The sequence below is a fragment of the Acomys minous genome (assembly GCF_964271855.1).
Source record: "Acomys minous genome assembly, chromosome: 1".
In the NCBI taxonomy this organism is placed as follows: Eukaryota; Metazoa; Chordata; class Mammalia; order Rodentia; family Muridae; genus Acomys; species Acomys minous.
In genome coordinates this window covers 103,436,591-103,456,269 of record NC_140483.1, presented here as the reverse complement: position 1 = coordinate 103,456,269, position 19,679 = coordinate 103,436,591, and the positions used below count along the sequence as shown (strand labels likewise).

The 19,679-nt window shown below is 40.1% G+C and overlaps 1 protein-coding gene across 6 annotated transcripts in view; it reads right to left on the bottom strand.

Annotated features, from left to right (window-relative positions):
* STAU2 (staufen double-stranded RNA binding protein 2) overlaps positions 1-19,679 on the bottom strand; it is a 246,499-nt gene that overhangs the window by 117,498 nt on the left and 109,322 nt on the right. For all 6 annotated transcript variants that reach the window (XR_014780205.1, XM_084786805.1, XM_084786804.1 and 3 more), the window contains 2 exons: positions 19,539-19,670; positions 16,443-16,503 (listed from right to left, as the gene is read on the bottom strand). Coding sequence is in view for 5 of the 6 variants with exons in the window: in XM_084786805.1 (XP_084642931.1) it covers positions 16,443-16,503; positions 19,539-19,670 (193 nt within the window). In the remaining variant the exon portion in view is untranslated. The remainder of the gene's footprint in view (positions 1-16,442; positions 16,504-19,538; positions 19,671-19,679) is intronic.

Sequence of the window (19,679 nt, the reverse complement as noted above, 5' to 3'; positions counted from 1 at the left end):
GATGGACAACCATAGAGATGGACAACCGCAGAGATGGACAACCACAGAGATGGACAACCATAGAGATGGACAACTGCAGAGATGGACAACCACAGAGATGGACAACCGCAGAGATGGACAACCACACAGGTAGACAATCATGCAGATGGACAACTACAGGTAAAAGCAGGCCAAGGGATTCCTATCTAATCCTCTCATTTTAAGCAAAAATTATCTTAAATGACCTCAAGTTAAATGTAGGCTCTTTAGACCTATGGCTAGGAAGTTTGCTACCACAAACACATCCACAAGAACCAAAACTAGTAGAACTTGTTAAGGTGATTTCCCCCCTATGGGAAAGACCTACACAGAAAGAGAATGAAAATATAAACTGTAGGTAATATTTGAAAACCATATACTCAGCCAAAAAGTTAGTATCAGCAGTATATAAGGAACCCCAGTGTCTTGGCAGTGAAGGGCAAGGAATCGGATTTAAAAATGATCAGAGAACACATTTCACCAATATGGCTGGCAAACGAACACATGGGAAGAATCTCAGTATCATAAAATGTCAGCATCACTAGCCATTAGAAGTATGCCAGCCTAAAACCATAATGAGATGCCACTGGATACTCTACTGAACTGGCTGCATAATATGGGAACACAATGACCAAAGCAATACTGAATGCTGGGGAGCATGAAGAAGAGCTGGACCACTCATACACTGGTAAACATGAAAAACGATCTCTAAAAACAGACTTGACAGTTTTTATGAGACTGAACACTCAACTACCACATAATCTGGTCACTGTACTCGTAGGTATGCAGCACACACAAACGGAAGCTTATATTACACACAGAACTGCACATGGATATTAGCAAAGCAGTTTTATGAGTAAAAGCTGAAAACTGAAAGTAACTTGCTGTTCTTTTTTTAAAATTTATTATAATTTATTCAGATTAGATCCCGATTGCTATCCCCTTGCTTGTATCTTCCCATTCCCATCCTCCATCTTCTCCCGTCCCATTTCCCTTCCCTAAACCTCTGATAGAAGGGGACCTCCTTCCCCTCCCTATAACCACAGCCTATCAGGTCACATCCTGAGAGTCTGCATCCCCTTTCTCTGAGTGCCACCAAGCCTCCCCACCAAGAGGAAGTGATCAAATAGGGGGCACCAGAGTTCATGTCAGAGGCAGTCCCTGCTCTACCCCCCCCCCCCACCGTGGAGAATGAACTGTCCACTGGCTACATCTGTATAGGGAGGCTAGGTTTTCTGCATGCATGTCCTTGGTTGGTGTAACAGTTTGTGCACCCCTCACCCTGTCCAGATCTGTCATCCTTAATGGCCTCCTTGTAGGGTTCCTGTACCCTCTGGGTCCTTCCATCCCCCCACTTTTCCATACCACTCTCAGCACTCTGCCCAGAGTCTAGCTGCAAGTCCCAACATCTGTCCCAATCCCCTACTTGGTGGCGTCTCTCAGAGGACATCTATGTTGGGCTAATATCCTCTTATAAGTGAGTATATACCACGTGTGTCTTTCTGGGTCTGGGTTATCCCACTCAGGATGATCTTTTCTAGTTCCACCCAATTGCCTGCAAATTCCAAGATTTCCTAGTTTTTAATAGCTGAGTAGCATTCTATTGTGCAAATGTACTACAGTTTCTCTATCCATTTTTGCTCTTCTTCAATGACCAAATGCCCTAGTGCCCTACAGAATCATACTGACATGCACAGAAATATAAATGGAATCTCCAGAGAATTACTGAGTGGGGGGGAAAAGTTACATGCTCAAGTTTATCCCCTAAAGCTAGTTACAACTCACTCTTCCAATTCTGTTCTTACTTTGAACAGTTTTTATACTTGTGTTGGTGGCTTTTGTTTGGTTTTGATTTCTGCAGTGCTCGGAATTAAACCTGGCGCCTTACATATTCTAGGCTAGCATACTATCAGTAAGCTATGCTCTTAACCCTCATTTTTAAAACATTCTTGGGATGACAACATGATGGACACAGGCAGAAGAGACAGCATGGTCTGACCATAACAGGGTAATTAGTAGGAAAGGCCTCAGTGGTAACAGACGGTCCTATGTCTCTCCTGCACCAGTGTCTCAGCTGTAATATCTCATTGTATAGTTTATAAGACGTTATCATAAGTGCACTTGGTAGAACGTACACAGAATATCTTTATATTTATTATAACTACATTTCAGTCTACGATTACCTCAAAATAAAAAGCTGAATGAAAAAAGAAGTTTGGATGACATAAGAGGACGGCAAAAAAGACGCCTGCCCTCAGCAGCAGCTGATAAACGTGGTATATGTATGTATGATATACAGATTACAGCTCCAGGAAGAACCCCAGGGTCCTTGCAGTACACCACACAAGCCCCAAACAAGGGCAGACACAGCGAAGCGAGCAGAAGCAACACTTCCACCCCAGGTTAGCAGTCCCAGGAGAGAGTGCTTTGGGTCACTAAACAATTCCTTGGCACAAGCTGTGAAGCATGTTTGCAGCAGTCTAAACATTTAAAGAGCAGAGGAAATAACTAGGCTTTGGTTCGTTGGTTGGTTTTTAAATCTTACTCAGAGTGGATGAAAATCTGGCATGATCTGGATCCTGGGTGCAAGAGAGGAGGAAACAGTTTCCCTGACACAGTTCTGCATGATGTGCAACTTGACTCGTCCTCAAGGAGAGAATTTTGCATGTTCTAAACCTCTGAAGGGCTGCCCCAGGGAATTAGTTGGGTACTGAGAGCAGAGTACTCAGTTGGGTACTGATGAGGAGAAGTATACTTTGGGTGTCTGTTTAGCTACAGAGGATGGAAAAGGCAGAGTTGCTAGCAGCAATAGAGCCAGAGAATCTACGGAGCAACACACGTGTGCAAAAACAAACACAACGAAACAAAAAGGAGCAAGAGAGTTACAGTTCCTCATGAGAAGACAGTGGGCCTCTCTCACCAAACAAAGTTTCAGAATGCTGCCAAATCACAGCCAGTTTGACTGTGGATGGTCTCCCTTAGGCAAAGCCCGTGCAGAGACATTGTGAGGGTAGTTCGTTCTTCAAATACAGAGCCTACCACAGGTTAAGAAACAATGAAAAAACCAAGGAACCGCTGGCTCAGATAAAGAACCCTTCAGAAAGTGATCCTTATGGGAGAGCATGGTCTTTGACATGGGTGACAATAATGGAGAAATAAGGAGGACATGCTCTTAACAAGTGATATTGGGAAACTGGACGTGAATCACACACAAAAACAATGCCAATGTATTGAAAACTTAATTATAACTCCTGCGACTATAAAAACTCATAGAAGAAATACAGTGGTAAAGTTTCATGAGAGGCATCACGGCAATGATTTATTGATGTGAAGCTAAAAGTACTTAGAGAGAACAGAATAATAACTTCTTAATGTATTATGCTCTGTTTATATTCCCCCCTCTCTCTCTCTCTCTCTCGTGTGTGTGTGTGTGTGTGTGTGTGTGTGTGTGTGTGTGTGTGTGTGTGTGTGTTTTCACTGTGGCATGTGTAAGAGGAGGTTAGAGGACTACTTGTGTAGGTCTTGTAAGTATATTCTCTTCTACAAAGTACATCCTAGGGATTAAACTCTGGTCACTAGTTTGGCAGCAAGCACCTTCACCCCTTGAGAGATTTCACCAAACCCATGAATTGTTTCTTCTATACAAGGAAACCAACAGAATAAAAATGAAGCTGCAAAAATGAGAGAAAATATTTGCAAACCAAGTATCTGATCTATGACCAACCTCTGTAATGTATCAAGACCTCCTACATGGGGACTGCAGGGACGGGCTTAGTGGTTAAGGGCACTGGCTGCTCTTCCAGGGGACCTGGCTTTCGTTCTCAGAACCCACGTGGCAGTTAACAACAGTTTGCAACTCTAGTTCCAGGGGATCTGACACCCTTTTCCAGGCCCCATGGATACTGCATTCATGAGGTAGACAGATATATGTAGGTAAAACACCCACACACATAAAATAAAATATCAGAAAAGAGAACTCCTACACGTTACTATAAAAAAAAAACCCTAGTTAAAAACTGAACAGACTTGGATAGACATTTCTGAACATAAAACAAGCAAGATGCATGAAGAGATGATTATCTGTAATCATTAGCAAAGTTTGTCTTGAAACCACGATGAGAGGAGACAGGCACGTAGAAACAGCTATTGCAGAGCAAAACAATTCAACAACAAATACCCTAACCCAAGAGTAACAATAATAGCAGAGATATCAACTGCTGGCAAGCATGTGCAGTCATTTCAACAAGTGTGTACTATTGGTGCCAATAAAAAGATACAGTGGCTGTGGAACACATTGTGGAGATTTCTCAAAAAATGAAAAATATACCTATTCTTGAATAACTGCCCTAAAATATTGAAAATAAAATCTGGAAGAGAGGTAGTTATGGTGCTATGTTCATCTGAAGTACTTTCTTTTTTTTTCCTTTTTTCTTATTCGTCTCTCACATATTACATCCTGACTATACTTTCCCATCCTTCCCCTCCCCCCAAATTCTCCCCCAACTCCCCTCTCGCCCAGGTTCACCCACCCCATCCACTCCCCCTTAGAAAAGAGCAGGCCTCCCAGGCATATCAAACAAACACTGTATAACAAGCTACAATAAGACCAGGCACATACCCTCACACCCAGGCTCTCCCTAGGAAGGGGAAATAGAACAGATTTGCAGGAGGACTGGGGGCAGGTGGGGGTGGGAACAGGAGGGATCAGGTGCAGGGGTGGGGAAGGGCAGGGGGGAGAAAACACTGGGAGAAATTATTCAAACTGGGGGCGGGGCATTTCGAAGGCAAGATGGAAACCTAGTACAACGGAAAACCCATGGAATCTATCAGAGTAACCCTAGCAAGGTCCCAGAGTGACGGGAGACAGGGAGCCAGAACGGGCCATGTTCTATAACCAGACAAGGCCGCAAGTGAAGGGATGCCAACCCAGCCGCAAAATCTTCACCCTATCGTTTGTTTTGCCTATAGAGTGTTCTAGGACTGGAGCCTAGCAGAATATTCATCAAAGTGACCAGAGAGACTTCACCCAGCATCTGCTGGGAGCAGATACAGAACCCCACAGTCCAATATTAGGTGGAGCTCTAGGAGACCTGCAGAGGAGGGGGAGGAAGGAGCAGAGGAACCAGAAAGGTCAGGACACCAGGAGTAAATGGGCCACAGAATCAATTGACTGTGACTCATGGGGGCTCGCGGAGATGAGGGAGCCTGTAGGGTTCTGACCTAGGTCCTCTGCATATGTTATGGCTGAGTAGCTTGGTGTTCTTGTGGAGGTGGGGGCTGTCTCTGCCTCTTTTCCTCCTACTGGGTTGCCTCATCCAGCCTCAATGTGCAGTACTCTAACAGCCAAGAAACAGAAACATACGTACAGCTTGCTGGATGAAAGCATAAAGAAACTGGTATGCACATACAACAAAACACCACTCAGCCATTCTTTGAAGGAAACTGTCACATGCAATGAATGAGGATATCAAAGTAATAAATAAGTCTGTCATAGAAGCATAAATATTGCATGATGCACTACAGGAGCTACCTAAATAAGATAAATCCATAGAAACACAGTAGAAAGGTGCCTGTCAGGAACTGGGAAGAGAGGGGGAAGGTGCTGGCCAGTGGGAAGGAGTTCCAGTCACAGGGAAAAGCTTCTAAGAGTCTGGTGTATGACAGTGTGCTTAAAACAATAATGTAGTGCCCATTAAAGAATAAAACGGTAGATTCTCATGTATTTTGCCACAATAAAACACATAATTAAACATGTTTATGTAGTTAAGAATTCTGGAATCCAGGGATAGCACAAAGTGTTGACAAAGCCAAAGAAAAGACTACACTACTTTAGAAGTATATGCCCTCGACAGCAACCAATGCTGTGAGCTTGAGTTGAGCAGCATACACTCTCTTTACTCCTGATTTTTCCTCTGTGAAAAGAACTAGGCTAGTGAAACTTGAATGTATTTCAGCTCTAATAGCCCATGAATCATCTTAACACAAACCAGAAAGCTTGGAATAAAAAATAGACTTGAATAGCATTCTCCGAAAAACACGTTGAGTGTTTCTGAAAAAAGAGCTATTACTGATTATTTTTTAAATCTTAGAGAAATCAAGTAATGCAGATATCTGTTCCACTGATGTAATAATAGTGAAACAAACACTTCACGTAGTGCCTCAGCCAGTTAGTGTTTTTACATGATCCACCCAAATATAAATGAGCCATCTGAAACAATAGTTTGGACGTTTTCCACGTTATAAAACATCCTAAGTGGTTTAAAAAGAGATTCTAGTACATGATATATAAAACATTCTTTCAAAACATGAATACCTAACTTCAGTGGAATTTCTTGAAAACGTAACTGGTTTTGCTCCATTATCAGCATGTAGTATATCTAGAAATAAATATGTCATCTCATAGCAAACGCAAAGACTTGGAGTTGAGAAGACTTGACTTCAAGTCTTCACTGCTTTTTCTGGCCACAGTAAAAAGTCATCCAAGCCTCAGTTTCCTGTTTGTATGACGAGAAGCTGAGCATTCTCCAACCTTCCACACTCGGGACTCCTTGTATGCATTCCACGTTGCAAGAATGTTTTTCAGAGAGACATCATTTAGTAATAAATAATGGCTTATACCTCTAGCCCATTACTTAGGAGCCTAAGGCAGGAGGAATGTCATGAGTTTAAGGCCAACCTGGGCTATACACTGAGTTCCAAGGACCTTGACTCAAAAAACAAACAACAAAACAAGCCCACCTTCCAAAGAACGCCATCCTGAGAATCAGAACACTCTGATACACAGAAATGCTCTGTTTCTACGAGGCTGATGAGACACTAAGAATCTTTCCACCGTTATGCCAAATCTAGCAGTATCAAGTTGACATTCAGAGGTCTACATCATATCTAAATTCCTAAGACTTTATTTAAAATGTGTTTGGAAGAACCAATTTCTACACACCATAAACCATCTACAGATCATCGGCACAATAGGGAAGATGATAGCTTTCATTTGTTCAACTACTGAGCATCAACAACAGGGACTATAAAATGTAAGTTTTAGGACTAAAGTAAAAGGTTGCACTTTACTTTCAATAACATGCTCCACTTTTAAAGAGTTTTCCCACCATTTTTTACTCAAGCTGGGAAGTGTAATGGTCTTATTTTCAACAGAAATTAAATCAAGGTAAACACCATAAAATATAGTATTTCAAGCTATAAAATTCACAAAAAGTCAGAAGTTTGATAAGCACAGGGAGGCTACGGGAAACAGGAAATCTGATACAGTTGGTGGAGGTATCTATTTGTAGTAATTACATTTACCAAAATTAGGAGTATATATATACATAATTTCATTTTAATTGAAACACTCTTTATTACTGTACACATTACTGAGACATAGTGCAGTATTTCAACGACTGTATACAATGTACAAGATGAGATCAGCATAGCTGATATGCCACCTCAGATGTATCATTGCGCTGGAAGCATTGAAAATCTCTCTACAGCTACTCTAAAGCTGTCAGGCTGTTGGTTTACTGTGCTAGAGAGCAACAGGATTAGTCCTACACAGGCACAGGTCATCCAACTCCAGCCCTCTAACTGCCCCAGGCTCTGAAAACTACCATCCTAGTATTTCTTTCAAATCTATTAAAAAATGTTTTCTTGACTTTTATTTCTAAGTTACACAAATTCTTTTATGATGATAAATTTGACCGTACAAATTTCAAAACCTGCACTACTGAATACTTAAAGCCAGGAAAAAAAAATTTAACTCTCTCCTCCCTTTTTGAGACAGAGTTTTCCTGTGTAGCCTTTCCTGTCCTGGAATTCTCTGAGACCAGGCTGGCTTTGAACTCAAGAGAGTCACCTGCCTCTGCCCGCAAATGCTGGCTAAGGCAGAAATTTTCAATATAAAATCTTAATAAATATAGTATCTTAATACCAAGACATTTTTCTTAGTAGTGTAGGCATGTTTTTCAATAACATTCAATAAGGGCCAGGTTAGTAAACTAGAGAATAACGGTCAAATTATCAATGAAGTCAGGTTAAACAGTGTGCTGTGTTTGCCTTTCTGTGCCTGTCTAACAGCACACAGCGTAATGTTTCCCAGTTCAACCTATGTGGCTCCATTTTAGGGTGCAGTAACACTTCACTGTGTGTAGAAAGGCCTCATTTTAGCAATCCCGTTAGAGGACATGTACTCAGGAGGAATCAGTGTGTTGAAGAGATATTTTGCACTTAAAGGTTAATTAGGGCACTGTTCACAATAGCCAAGATACGGACTCAACCTAGGCGGCCACTGACAGAGAAGTAGAAAATAAAATGAGGCCTTCTCTATATAAACCATGCATCTGCAAACAAGGACAATGTGGCCTGCTCTAGATGCCCTGAAGGTCTACTACGGTTTTGCTCTGGATAAGACTTCCAATGTGTCACTGAGTGAAGATAGAATCATTGTTTTCCTCCTGCTGTGGAAAGGATTTTAGCTTCTCCCTATTCAGTATGATTCAGGCTGTGGAGAACCAGTTAGCTCTATGTTCAGATATTCCTTCTGTTCCTAATTTTTAATTTTTATCATAATGTTCATTTTTATTACATTTTCTGATTTTAATAAGATAATTACACAACTTTCAGACATACTATTAAGATAGTTACTGATTTTTACATATTGAACCAGTCTTCCATCTTTGGCTGAATCCTACTCAATCTGGACTTCTCTCCTTTTTCATGTGCTCTTGAATTCAATCAAGGCATATGTTGATAATTTCTACATACATGTTGACCAGGGATATTGGTCTATTGTTTTTGTTGGTTGTACTCCTGAGTTTGTCACTAAGGTAATGCTAGCCTCATGGAAACAGTTTGAAAGGATATCACCCCTGCGTCACTATTTTGGGACAGTCTGAGAAGAATTTAGTGTTAGCCTTCCTTTAAGCATTTGGTAACGTTCAGCAGTGAATTCACCTTGTTTGGGAGCTTTGCTTGAGACACTGCTTTGTTCTATTCTTTTTGGTGTTGGTAGTGCTGGGGCTTGAACACTGGGCTTTGTAAGTGCGTGGTAAGCAATCCTCTGCACTGCCTACCCAGACTTCTTGGGAAAGTTGTTGCTACTGATGTATCTTCTACTTATTATTATTGGTCTGATCAGATATTGCAACTCACAGGGCTCAGTTTTGAAGATTCTATCTAGAAGTTACCTATCTCTCTTGCAGATTTTCTACTTTCTTGTGCACAACTGCTCGTAATAGTTTCTCTAGTGAGCCTCTGCATTTCTGTGGTTTCAGTAGTAGGGTTCTTTTATCACCTCTCAATGTTTAAAACAAATGAACTTCATTGGCCATTTGCATTTTCTTTACGTATTTAGTTTCTTTTGGCTATAATCTTTGGTTTTGTTTCTATTACAGATTTTGATATGTTGCGTTTTTGCTATTGGTTGTCTCAACAGATATTTAAGCTTTTCTTTTTGATGTTTTTGTTGAACATTGGTTGTTCTGATTTTCATGCATTTAGACAATTGCTAACATTTATCTTGTTGATTTCTAGCTTTATTTCACTGTGGTCAGAACAAATACTTGTTAGTTGTTGTTTTCGTTTGTTGAGATTTGTTTTGTAGCCTGACATATTGTTACTTCTGGAGAAAGTTCCATGGACACACTGGAAGAAGATGTGTCTTCAGCTGCTGGGTGAAACGTTACAGAAATGTATGTTACATCCATCTTGTCTATAGTGTATAGTTTAACTCTGGTGTTTCTCTGTTGGCTTTTTCATCTGGATAATTTGGCCATTAATAAAAGTGGAGCCACCAACCACTGTTACAGGGTACAGATCTCTTTTTAGATATACTAATTTTTGCTTTAAAATTGAGCATGTCAGCACTTAGCCTCAATATACATTACAACTGTTATGTCCTCTTGTTGACTGCATCTTTCATCATGATATTGTGAACTTATGTCTTTGTAAAAGGTAGATTTAACAGAGCTACTCCCACTTACATCTCATGTCCAGGTGCTGGTCTGTCCTTGCATTCTCTTCCTGTCCCATTATGCCTGTACTGGTAAATGGATTCTTTACAGGCAGCCTATTCCTAAGTCTAGCTTTTTCCTGTTTATGTTGTCCATTCAGCTAGTTACACCTCTTGAGGGGGTGAATTTGTGTATATTAAGTACTATCACTGGTAAGGACAGAACACACTCCTATGATTCTGCTAATTTTTCTGAGTACTGTGTGCATCCTTTGTTCCTCTGGGTCATTTCTGAACTTTGGTAGTTCTCTGCAGTGGACTTTCATGCTTTGGTCTCTTCTTCCTTCCTTCCTTTCTTTTTTTCCCCGTGTGTGTGTGTGTGTGTGTGTGTGTGTGTGTGTGTGTGTGTACGTACATATGTATGTGTGTGTACATATGTATATGAAAGAATTTTCAGGATATAATACATTATATGAATAAGGAAAACTTTTTAAAAATATAACTGAGGAACTAGAAGACTGAATATTTACATTTGCTAATATATGTATAAGAAGATTCTAAAACAATATATAACTTGCAATGAGGTACTCGGAAGTCGGGGCAGAAACTGTGCTAATGAGGTCAAAAGCAGGGGCAAACTCACCCCATCCCGTGTTTCTTGAATTCAAATTTTTCCTTATTTAAAATCTGTGCCCATCTGTTCAGAAATGACCCAGAGCAACAAAGGATGCACACAGTACTCAGCACAAACTTAAACCTTTCTGGGAAGAAGGAATCTCCACTGAGGAATTACTTCAGTAAGATTCACCTGAGGGCATGCTTCTAGCTAATAATTGATGTGTGCGTCCCATCCCTGGACAGGGGGTTCCAGGAGTTAGAGGACAGGTAGCTGAATGTGAGCCTGAGCTTTCTTCCATGGGTCCTGCCTTCACTTCCACTTGAGTTCCTGCTCTGACTTCCCTCAATGATGGGCTGAAATCAGGACATGTAAGCCTTTTAAGTCAGGTTTGGTCCCTAACTATTGCTATGATGGATCTGATGACGTTGTTGTGGGGAGGGAGGCACGAAAATGTTTGGAAACTTTAGGCTGGAAAAGCAATCACGTGCTCAAAACTTACTGGATAGTTTCATGGGAGTATGGAAGACAAAAGTGTTGGGAGAAATGCAGATGATGGAGGCCTGGCTTGTAAAGTTTCAGACAGAAGCAAAGACTCACATGATATTTGATTTAAGAATCTGTTTAGGGCAGGCTGGGCCTGAAAATGTCAGCTGTGATCAACAAGAGACCAACATTACTGAGGCAAAATCTTTGTGAATTATTTCCTTAGGGACAGCTGTGGTCCAGCAGAGGACCAATGGTGCATCTCAAGCTGGAAGCAGAGCTTGGTAATGTTTAAGAGTCTCCCCAGATGGTACCAGGTTTAAAAGCATGAGACGGCCATGGAGAGGTGAGGCTTGGCACTGTGTAAGGCCAGGAGCAGGCATGGGTGGAGAGGCAGCCTCCGTTGCTGTGGAGACCCCAGCATGTTGGAGATGGCAGGACTTTGGGAGGAGCATCAAGAAGAGCAGCAGGTATACACTAGAGCTAATCTGAGCCTACAAGGCACACGCGCTGAGTACGTCAGAGGTGGAAAGGTGGAGCCACCTGAGCCCTCTGGAGCGCAGAAGATCCTAGCTTTGGATACTGAGCTTTTTACACTGTTACAGTTTGGTTCTGCTTTGGCCTGATTAAAGCTGTGCCCAGCCCCAGGTTCTGGATGCCATGAGGCAACTAAGTGAGCGGACACAGGGAAGCAAGCCAGTGAGCCGCATTCCTCCATGGTTTCTGCCCACCTCGAGCTCCTGTCCTGGCTTCTGGCTTCCTTCAGTGATGGACTATAACCTGTAAGTTAAGTAAACCCTTCTTCTTACAGTTGTTTTCAGTCAGTCTTTTATCATAGGAAAAAAATCAAACTATGATATGGGGATGGGGAGAAATTTGAAAGAAAATGAGGGGAGACTTGATTAAATTAATTAATACACCATGTATGAAATATCAAACACTAAATAAGTAAAAATATCAAAGTCAGATCAAAATTAGTAATGAAAATAGAAAGGAAAATGCAATGTGCTGTATTTCTAAATAGTAAATCTTTACATTAAGAGCTCGAACACACAACAGGGACATATGCTCAACCATGTTCATAGCTGCTTTATACACAATAGCTAGAACATGGAAACAGCCTAAGTGTCCCTCAGTAGAAGAATGGACTAAGAAACTATGGTACATTTACACTATGGAGTATTACTCAGCTATTAAAAACGAGGAATTCCCGAAATTTGTGGACAAATGGATTGACCTAGAAATTATCATAATGAGTGAGTTCACCCAGAAGCAAAAAGAGACAAACGGTATATACTCACTTATATCAAAACACTAGTCCAAGGGATACGTCCCATGAAAAATCTTACTTACCAAGAAAGTGGGTCAGAGGAGAGGACATCCTATTGAGACTTTAGGCGAGAGTAGCATGGAAGAATGGGGAAATAACAGGACCCACAGGGTCCTGGAAACCTACAAGAAGAACTTTATGACAGGCAGATCTGGGTCCTGGGGTCCTCCTCAAACTAAGGCACCAGCCAAGGAGAAATAGGCAGTAAACTTCGAACCCCTACCAAGACCTAGCCGACGAACACGATATTCTCCACTGTTGAGTGGAGAGTGAGATCTGATTCTCACGTGAACTCTGGTGCCTTTTTTCTGACCATGTCCCCTGGATGGGGAGGCCTGGTGGCACTCAGAAGAAGGATAGCAAGTTACCAAGAAGAGACTCAATAATCTTAGAGCATACATAGGGGGAAGAAGTCTCCCTCAATCACAGACATAGGGGAGGGGAGAAGGGGGGAAGTGGGAGGGAGGGAGGAATGGGAGGAAACAGGGGAAGGGCTAACAATCAAGATGTAATATGAATAAATTAATTAAAAAAAGAAAAGAAAAAGAAACACAGGCATGTCTGAAAGTATATAAAATAAAGCTTTGAAAAAAAAAAAAAAAAAAAGAACAACAACAACAAAAACCTAAAGACTATGAAAAAGAAAAGAGAAAAGCAGAGGTATTAAATACAGATCACAGCACTGAGAAGCTGGCAGTCTGCCCAACATGGAGTCACTGGCACGGTGTGACCGCGTGGCTTCAGAACATACAGTTTACTATGACGGGCATATGACACAAGTGACAAAACTGTCGGTAACTCAGCTAAGTCAGCAAAAGGCCAGTCAGAACTTGACCCCATCCCAAAAGACCATCCTGGGTCATCTCTGACAAGCTAAGAAAAGCCACTACTTGACAGAAAATTTCTTAAAAGGTTAACAGAAAATGTAAAAATTGCCTCAAAATAATCTCTTAGTTGGGTGGATCTGGCACATTCTGAAGAGTATCTTTGAGTTTAGTTCAATTTTGACTTAAGCCAGAGTTCACCTTTAAGAAACAATGAACCTGTTTTTAAGTAAAACCTTGTATTAAGAAACATGGAATGTGAGTACAAAAAAGATATTATCAACTGAACTATATCTAAATATTTTACAAAGTTTTCCATGCGCCATCAGTAGATCTTTAAAATGCACGAGCTTTTTAAGGCTTTGCTAGTCATTCATCTGTAAAACCCAGCTTTTTATGTGTCTGCCAAGCAGAAAATTGCCCTATGCTAAATTTAACACAAATTTCACATTACAGAGTAATGTGTTCTTGTTCTTCAACATAATTATGACAGCAATTCAGAAGGTAAAAACACACTTAGCACAGCCTGCCTCTGATAGAGTTTAGTAAATGAAGAAAGCGAGCAACAGACAAAAATTAGGTCCATATTTTAAAGCTGCAGGCAATCAAGCCAAGAAAACAGATCGAGAAACCAGGCTATGTAATCACAATCACTTGTAAAATCATTTAAACTATTTCTTAGTTGTAATTGTTAGCAGTTTCTTATAACTGTAATCTTAAAAAAAAATCTTCCACCACATAAATTAAATGCACATGTACTTTTGCATTTTTGTCTACTTATAGTTGGGTGCTAGTGTGCCAGATTAAAATGTCCTCTCTCCAATTCTGCACTTTCTATTAATTCTAGTACATTTGGGTTCCAGTTAATTTTGTATTGTTTTTCCAAATAATGAATCTCTAGAAATTGAAGTAATGAAGAGTTTGAGAAAGAAAGTAATGAAGAGAGCCATTTCATATGTGTGCACTGCAGCACTGCTGTTATGGCTGCTCTCCGGTGCTCCTGGTCACCTCACTGTCACCTGACTAAGACTCCCAACCTCACACAGTGGTGTGTCTAACACTTAGCAAACACAGTAAGTGGTAAGACTCAAGCATGGCTGCTGAAGGCCAGAAGGTAGGTCAGGGAGCAGTCAGCACTGGCAACCACTGTCTTCCCATGGCCTTCCAGAGACGCTGCTCACACCCTTTGCTGAAGGACGCTAACATGGCTGTAAGTCACTTAGAGCAAGAACTTGAGTAGAAGTTAATCAAAACATTACTATAATAACTAAACATAAATTAAGTTTAAAGAACTGATTTGTTACCTGGGTAATCAATTCCTGAGCAAAGACTAACTTTTCCTAATACGTTTAAGTAGCTATGTGCAGAGCTGGGCTGCCTAATCACTACAGTCACCCAGTCTGAGCCATGAGTGTTAAAGAGCCCTTGGGTCTGCCTCCTTACCTCTCACTGCTGGGAATGGGTGAACAAACACTCACTTCAAATCTCAGTTTGACTATTATAAACCAAAGAAAGTCCTAAGGACTCAGTAGTTTAGCTGTAGGAAGACTTCAAACACTTTCATCATTTCTAGTTTTATGTCTAAAACAAAACTGATATGCAAGCTTAGACATTTCTGACCACTTAAACTCAGTGGCCTTGTGGTGGTAGCTCTTCCTATACTTGCAAAGAATGTACAATAACCTCAGAAAATTAAAATTAAATAAATAGCTCCAGTGAGGCGATGGCTCAGTGATTAAGAGCACATGCTCTGTTGCAGACGGTTCGAGTTAGATTCCCAGCACCCACATCAGTCAGCTCACAGGCACCTGACCCTCCAGCCTCAGTGGATCTCATGTCCTATCCTAGCTTCACAGGCAGCCACACCTGCATGGCGTTTACACACACAGACACACACAGACACATGAATTTAAAAGCAGCCAATCTTTAAAGAAATAAATAAAGTAAACCCAGCAAACATCTAGCTCACTAGCTACACTAACGTCAGTGTAGTGAATGGAGCTTGCTGGCCATCTACAGTGTGCTCTCATATTTATGGTGTCAGATTTGTAATTGTATGTTTCCATATTCAAATAAATTATTTTCACATTCTTTAAAAACTAACTAGTGCCAAATAAAACTATTCAAGAAAAAATTACATACTTTTTGGTCAGAATGTGCATGCAAAAAAATATCTGATAAAACATTGTAAGAGCAGAATTTCTACCCAATGTAAACAGCATTATATCCTTTCTGTAAAAGAAGAGGAAAGGCATAGAAACCAATATTCATTGGTAGCAGCACACACCTTGCTAACAGATGCTATGTGCTGAATGCTTTACAATCAATTTAATGTTCCATGCATCCCCTTTATCAAGAAATTACAAGCAAATATGTTCAAACCCCCAAAGGAATAATCAGAAACTCCAGGAATCCTTGGACTGTTCCTAATTCTCCTCCCAGGCTTCATGCTAACAAAAACCCATACACATAAAAGGAAAATAAATAACATTTAAAATGTCTTTTTTAAAAGAAAATATTTGAATGCACAATGAAAATGTAACTGAGTCATATAATTATAGAAAACTGGGGGACCAAAGTTGTGAAATTTCATACTTGCAATCTAATACCAACTTAATAGTCTTAATAAAATATTAAAATTCTAAGAGCTCAACAAAATATAAAATATATGTTATAATACAAATAGCATAACAATTTTTATTTATACTACAGATAATATAAATATGGCATATAACTATACGTACTGTATATGCCACATATAAAAATAGTATAAATAGTATAAACAAGGTCTAGGGGCTATATCTCAATGACAGAATGCTTGCCTGTTATGTACCAAGATCTGGGTTCAAAAAAGAAAAGAAAAGGCTAATATTATAACTATATAAAAGTTGCTTTATACCTAAGAAATTGAAACTGTTAAAAATGAATTAAGAGATAATTGATTTTTACTTGTTTTTTATTCTTTACAAGAATCCTGTTTAAATAAAACTGACAATTTTTAAATGTTATCACCACATAGATTGATGGCACTCAGACTGTAGTGGCTTAAGGATTCAAGTGTTTATGTCCACCTGAACTTTCCAACTGTGTACCAGTCTCAGAAAAGCAAATATTGTGACCCCTTGTTCCTCCCACAATGCTTAGCACTGCATCTATGGCCTAGACAAAACCAGTCATGACCAGTGATGCTTACCAACTGCATGTAACATAAAAATAGGAACTTACTGTTGTTTGTTGGTTCAGGAAACCCAGCCTTCGGACCACTCCATCCTTTGTTTTCCCCTGTCTGAAAGGTTAAATCAGTTGTTGAAATCTGCAGAATCAGGCATATTAAAACAATGCTGACTGACCACATTAGCCCTCATGGCCACTGAGTGTACCCTCTCCAGTTCGCACCCAGGGTGCCGGCCACAGGAGTAACCATTGTGAATGGCACATTGTCCCTGCTTTACATGTGAGTTGCCTACTAACTCGCTTCTACTCTGCATTGCTTAGGTTTTTAAGCCTAAGTCTGGAAGTTTATATAGTATCAAGGAAATCTGCCATATGTAATATGTATTACTTAAAAATGGTAATTTTTACTCAAAAAGTGAAAGAATCTCTTCATCCATCCTAAAATTAAAATAGAACAGAAATGATACTATGTCCATTCTGAAAAAATATTTTGCTAAGTATCACCAACATATAACTGTACCACATAATTAGCCAATGCTATTTTTAAAGAACTTTTTGTCTCTTTCATTATACATCCTAAGGTGACAAGGAAACATACTAGCAGAAGAAAAGTAAAACAAGAAACTAAGATTGATGGAAAGATGGCTTGACACTGCTACCAAAACTTTCAGCTTCTCATGAGCTGACCAGAAAGCATATCATTCTTCCTTTCTCTCTTTTATCCTGTAGGACACAATATTCTGTCCTCTTCACATTTATGCCCCACCCAAGAGATCACTGCTGTAATCTTTGACTATAAAGTTCTTACACAGAGTCTTTGCAAGATAGAAATTACTATACAATAAAGTAGTCCCATAGTATTAACCACTAATAATCCTAACATTTAAGACAAGATATATTTGGTAATGAGCTAATTGTTTTACATGAATATAGATTATCTCATTCACCTTCACAAAATCCAATATGGTGTTACTACCATTCTGCCTTCTAAAGATGCAGACCAGAGCTGACTGATGTTACACACCTAATAGGCAGTTTTCCCAAGTCAAAAAATAGAGAGTAACTGTACTTTCAGGTTTATTTTTTCCTGTCTTTTCCTCTCTTTTTTTGTAATTGTTGTTTTACTTTATTTTAGTTGAATTACCAGGTATTGAACCATTGGATCCAGAGCCTTGTGAACAAGCTAAGAAAGCATTCTAACCACTGGGGTACGTCAATGATCCACTAATAGCGTTTTATGTAGAAAGGAATTAGAATCCAATGGAAAATGACTATAAATGTGATGAATGCATAAGCTACATAACTAAGAAAGGAAAGAAACACCAGGATGAACAGCAGAGTCGGGAACAAGAATGACATGGGCTGGAGAAATGTCTCAGTGGCTCATGGCACCTACTACTCTCCCAGAAGACCCGAGTCATCAGTGGGCCAGAAGCTGGTGGTGCACAGTACACCGCTCTCTTCACTAGGTGACTCCCAGCTGGTGGCAGAAGTCCTTCCCTGGCTCCTTTTCGTGTAGGCGTTCTTTCTTCTGTCTCCCCTATACATATTATCCACATGTGCCTCCCACACATACAAGCTATCCCTAGAGCTTCTTCCATCTAACACGGGTTTCTCTGTTCGGATGCTCCACATGTGAACAGCCGCACTTGCCCTCCCTACGTCCAGCCTCTCAGCTCAAATCTATTCTCCATACTTCTGAATTACTTTTATGAACATAACTAGATTAAGTCTTAAATGAACAATTCTTTACGCCCTTTACTTTGCCTTAAAACAGCGACCGACCGATCTCCCTCTCTTTGTAATATGATCAGAGCCCCTAGCTCCCAAGACTTAATGGCTGAGTTCCTACAGAGGAGAGACTAGGTTTCAGTCCAGTTGTTATCTTCAGTTGTGCCTGGCATTTAGTGGGTGTGAGTGTGATGGTCCAGAGTCCAGGTATTTGGTAAAACATCAGCCAGGGTGTTCCTGAGGAAACTTGGGACGAGGCGCTCATTTAAACTGGTGGGCTTTAGGCAAAGCACATCACCCCTCACAACATGGAGGGCCACACGCAATCAGGTGACAAGGTCAATAATTAAAAGGTTGGTTTCCCCGAGGAAGGAGTTCACCGGCAGACCAGCTAGAGATTGGAAGTGGAGCTGCTTCCTGAGCCTTCAGCCTGCCCACCCCTCCACAATCACAAAGGCTGTTCCTTAACAGAAGTCTGTGTGCATTTATAAATGTACAAGTGCACGCACAAAAATGTCCATGTGCACACATCCTGAATGTTCTGTTTCTCTTCCTTAAACACCGATTTTAAGTCAACATAAATGTGCTACATTAAAACAACATATACGTAATCTATGATCCACCAAAATACAAACATACATTGTTTTTTTGTTGTTGTTGTTAAATACTTTTTAAGAGAGAAAAGGTATTGACTAGCCAGGATATATATAAAAGAGAAGTGAAATTTCTATCACATAGACAAATTAATTTTTTAATCACTGAAAATAATCACAGCGAACTTAAGCAAACCATGATTAAACATTCATCAGAAGATGTCTTGTTAAAAATATCCTTAAGTTAAAGGCTGTGCCTCTGCAGAAACTAAGGCTAGCTCACAACAGAGTCCTGTGAGAAAGGCCTGCTCAAAGGCAGATTACGTTTATAAAAGCAATTATTATACCTGTTTGTTGTAAATTTTTATGTATACAAAATAAGAATTTCTACATAATCATAGGTAACAAAATGATAATAAAAAAATAAAATTAATTCTGTTCTCGCCCCTTTATCTGCCAAGCCCTGAATTCAGGCCTCTCTACAACGGAAGCAGGTGCTGATGATGTCATCAGCTGCTGCAGAAGAAATGGAGGACCATGAACATGGTCTTGGGAGAAAAAAACAAATATCAAGAGAGGTTTACCTTTAAATTTATATTGCTATGAACATCATACAAATACTTCAGTATTTGCTAATCCTAAAATTATCATTACCGACTACCCTATAAGCAGATGCTATTTTGTACCTGCAATAATATCGAACATAGAGGGCACTGTCTCATAGACATTAAAATTCAAATAAACTTTAACGCACATGGGAGCAGAACATGTTAATCGTTCACTCTTTGGACCGGGGCACAGGCACATCAATGCTCATGCTTACCTTGTCGAGCTGGTCCTGAAGGCTAGTGGATGCTTTATAGCCGAGCTGTAACAGCATCGCTTCTGCAGCATTTTTTTTAGCTATCTTTTTATTAGGTCCTGTTCCGGTAGCAACTTCATTGCCTACTTTGACCTATTGAGG